Source organism: Protobothrops mucrosquamatus, unplaced genomic scaffold, assembly GCF_001527695.2.
Source record: "Protobothrops mucrosquamatus isolate PMUCROS unplaced genomic scaffold, P.Mucros_1.0 scaffold_270, whole genome shotgun sequence".
NCBI classification, from domain to species: Eukaryota; Metazoa; Chordata; class Lepidosauria; order Squamata; family Viperidae; genus Protobothrops; species Protobothrops mucrosquamatus.
In genome coordinates, this window is record NW_015386346.1 from 402,010 (window position 1) to 405,096 (window position 3,087).

Genomic DNA, 3,087 nt, shown 5'->3' on the forward strand with positions numbered 1-3,087 from the left:
TACTGCATGGTATTTTTGCAGAAGATAAATGAAAACAACAACAACACACCACTGTGCTGACCCCCTCCCATCTTTCCAGCATGTTTTCTTACCTCCCTCTTTGGCCTTTGTCAATGCCTGTTCCATACCAAGATGGTCTCAGCAGTAAAGAAGAGTTTCCCAGTGTAATTTATTTCGCCAGCCTGGTGCTTCCCAGTGCCTCCCTTTCTCCCCTCGTCTTATCTCAGTTGCTGATAATTGCACTATCATTGCCAAGGAGACCCCTCAGCTCCCACTCTTACCCACCACTCAGTTCTGCCCAGAGGAGTTTTATTTTGGTTACTTTCCACAAAAACCGTCCTGTGCTTATTCCATATATGGACCATATATTGAAACATGCATATTTTGGTTTGGGCACACACTATCACAGATCAGCTTGTTTTAGGCAATAAGAGCTTGTGCAGTAAATATACTGCGCAGCCCTACTTTTCCTCTATGTTTTATGGAGCAAAGAGGAACTTGTATGGCCCAGACTCAAGTTTTGTTGGAGTAGCGTGGATAAAAATCTTCGTTTACCCTAATGAAGCCAAACTTAAGCAGAGTTAGTAGAGCTTTCGTAATTTCTTCTTTTCTCTGAAAACTAGAACATGTTAGAAATGACTTTGTTTTTTTAGAAATGTATTAGGGTGGAAAGATTTGCAAGCCAAAAGTATTCAGACAGTCGAATAGTATTATCCAGTTTCATGTGCAGTAATCAATCTCCTGTATGTCAAGGACTGCTACTTTCTAATGTGAATAAGTATTTATAACTCGCCTTTGCTGTCCTTGCAGCTTGCAACAGTGCAACCTGGGAAGAAGTTCCATATGTACACAAAAGAAGAACTTGAAGATGTCATCAAAGATATTTGATGAGAGGAGGAACTCTCCAACTGCCTCATTCCCTGATCACAGCAAACTGAAACTTCAGTTTTTTTCCAGTGCCCGTAACTTTATTTCAGCAGCACGTATGCCTGCTCTTAAAGGCGCAAAGATTTTTTTACAGTTTCTGTACATAAAGATCTTCAACAAGAGGAAACTAGAATAAATCATTTTGTTATTCTTATGTCATTAATTCTTTAATAAAGTTCCAAGGTGGGAGGAATGCTTAAAATTAGTAGTGTTAGAGTAGATGCATTTTCAAATGTTTCTTCCTCATACATCAAATTTGGCCTTCTCAGGGATGCATACAAGAGAGAGGAATAATTGCCTCTCTCTTCCATGTACAAACATATTTTCAGTACTTTTATTATTTAGTACAGATAGTCCTCGACTTACAACAGTTCATTTAGTGACCGTTTGAAGTTACAATGTTATAATGGCACTGAAAAAAGCGACATAATGACTGTTTTTCACACAACCATTGCAGCACCCCATGGTCATGTGATTAAAATTAGACACTTGGCAACTGACTCATATTTATGATGGTTGCAGTGTCACCTTTCGTTACTTGACAAGCAAAATCAGTGGGGAAGAGCCAGATTCACTTAATAACTGTTACTAGCTTAACAATTGCAGTGATTCACTTAACAACTGTGGCAAGAAAGGTTGTAAAATGGGGCAAAACTCACTTAAAAATTTTGAGCTAAATTATGGTCGTAAGCTGAGGACTACCTGTATCTGATGTTTTAATAGGATAAATGAACATTTTAAAGCTCCAGCTGGCTGCAGATTTTATTCAGTTTTTAAGTAAGTAATGCACTTCGATCCTCGTCGCAGGGACCACGTTGCTGGTTGTGGAAGGCCGAATAGAAACACAGTCATTGGGATTAAAGCAGCAGTTGAGTAGAGCAATAAATCATTATAAAAGAGAAAGCAGATCCCTTGGGACAATATTTCAGGCCTTTATGGTCTCCTTTTCAAACTGGAAGGTTACCTCCCAAAATTCAGTACAGCTTTAACCACTGTACATACAGTTTATAATTACTGTATATTACTTCCCTTATGTTGCCTAACTGCTGGTATCTGGTGTCTTTCTAATATTACCAGTAGGCTAAACTTTCTTCCTTTTCTGGATGGCATGATAGTAACCAAACTCCCAGACATGTGGCCTTCAAAAGTCATTCCTCGAGCTCCCATTTTTAGCCTTTTACCTAGCTCCCTCCTCTGGAACATGAGATAATCAGGCAGTATATTTAAGCAAATGAAACAGTTCTGATTATCTTCTTGATATGTAATGATTTATTCACTTATTTACCACAAAGGTAAAACTCCAAAATAAAACCTAGAGGAAAAAAATAGATAAAAAGAAACAAGATTGAATTTCTTAACCATTTGTCTATAAATATACATATTTGTTACAATGCCGAGGTGGATGCGTGGTATGGGCGTGATGTTTTTGAGGGCTTTTGGGTACATTAGAGGTAATGTATAGACATTAGATGGGGTCTCAGAGTGATTGGCTTCGAGAAGTGACTTGGGGCAATGTGCAGGCCAGCAGAAAAAAATGGGAGAGGAGGCAGCAGCAGAGAAAAACTCCATTTGCATCTTCCCAGGCATTGGACAGAAGGTATAGTGCAGGCAGTGGATTTGTACTGTTGTTTCCATCCAGGGCTGTACTTAAACTGCGAAAACACAGCAGGTGGCAAGCCACAGAATCTGGTAGCATTGCAGATCTGTTGTTCTTGACTCAACTGATTGGCAGGGAAAGATGGAATCAAGGTGCAACAGATCACATCCACTACAGAAGTAGTGGATACAGAGGAATAGCTCTGGTCTCATCCTCCTGGGATGGAGTGGAGACAGGTCACCTCTGTGTAAAGAGGTTGCAGTGGCTATGATATTCAAGCAGCAGGAGTCCTTGATGTAATGAAGAACCTGGATGTCCAATGGATGACAACAAGAACAGGAATAAGTTGGTAGTTTTACAGGAGAATCTTACAAGAGTCCTGTGGCTGCATCCTGACTGACCACATATTGCATTGGCCATTTTGATGCCCTCCCTTTTCTTCCTCAAACTGGACTGGACTGGACAAATTAGCCCTATAGTTGGTGGACCAGGACAGATTTCAAATGGTTTACCGGGGGGGGGGGGGTTTACATTGTGGATGTTGCCATCAAGAGAGATCTGAA

At 40.2% G+C, this 3,087-nt stretch overlaps 1 protein-coding gene across 1 annotated transcript in view; it reads left to right on the forward strand.

The window, feature by feature from the left end:
* The window catches only part of PSMA5 (proteasome subunit alpha 5), a 14,066-nt gene extending 12,985 nt beyond the window's left edge, over positions 1–1,081 (forward strand). Inside the window, exon 9 of the mRNA XM_015831652.1 lies at positions 811–1,081. Within this exon, the coding sequence (XP_015687138.1) occupies positions 811–888 (78 nt within the window). The 3' untranslated portion in view covers positions 889–1,081. The remainder of the gene's footprint in view (positions 1–810) is intronic.
* The last annotated feature ends 2,006 nt before the right edge of the window (positions 1,082–3,087 follow it).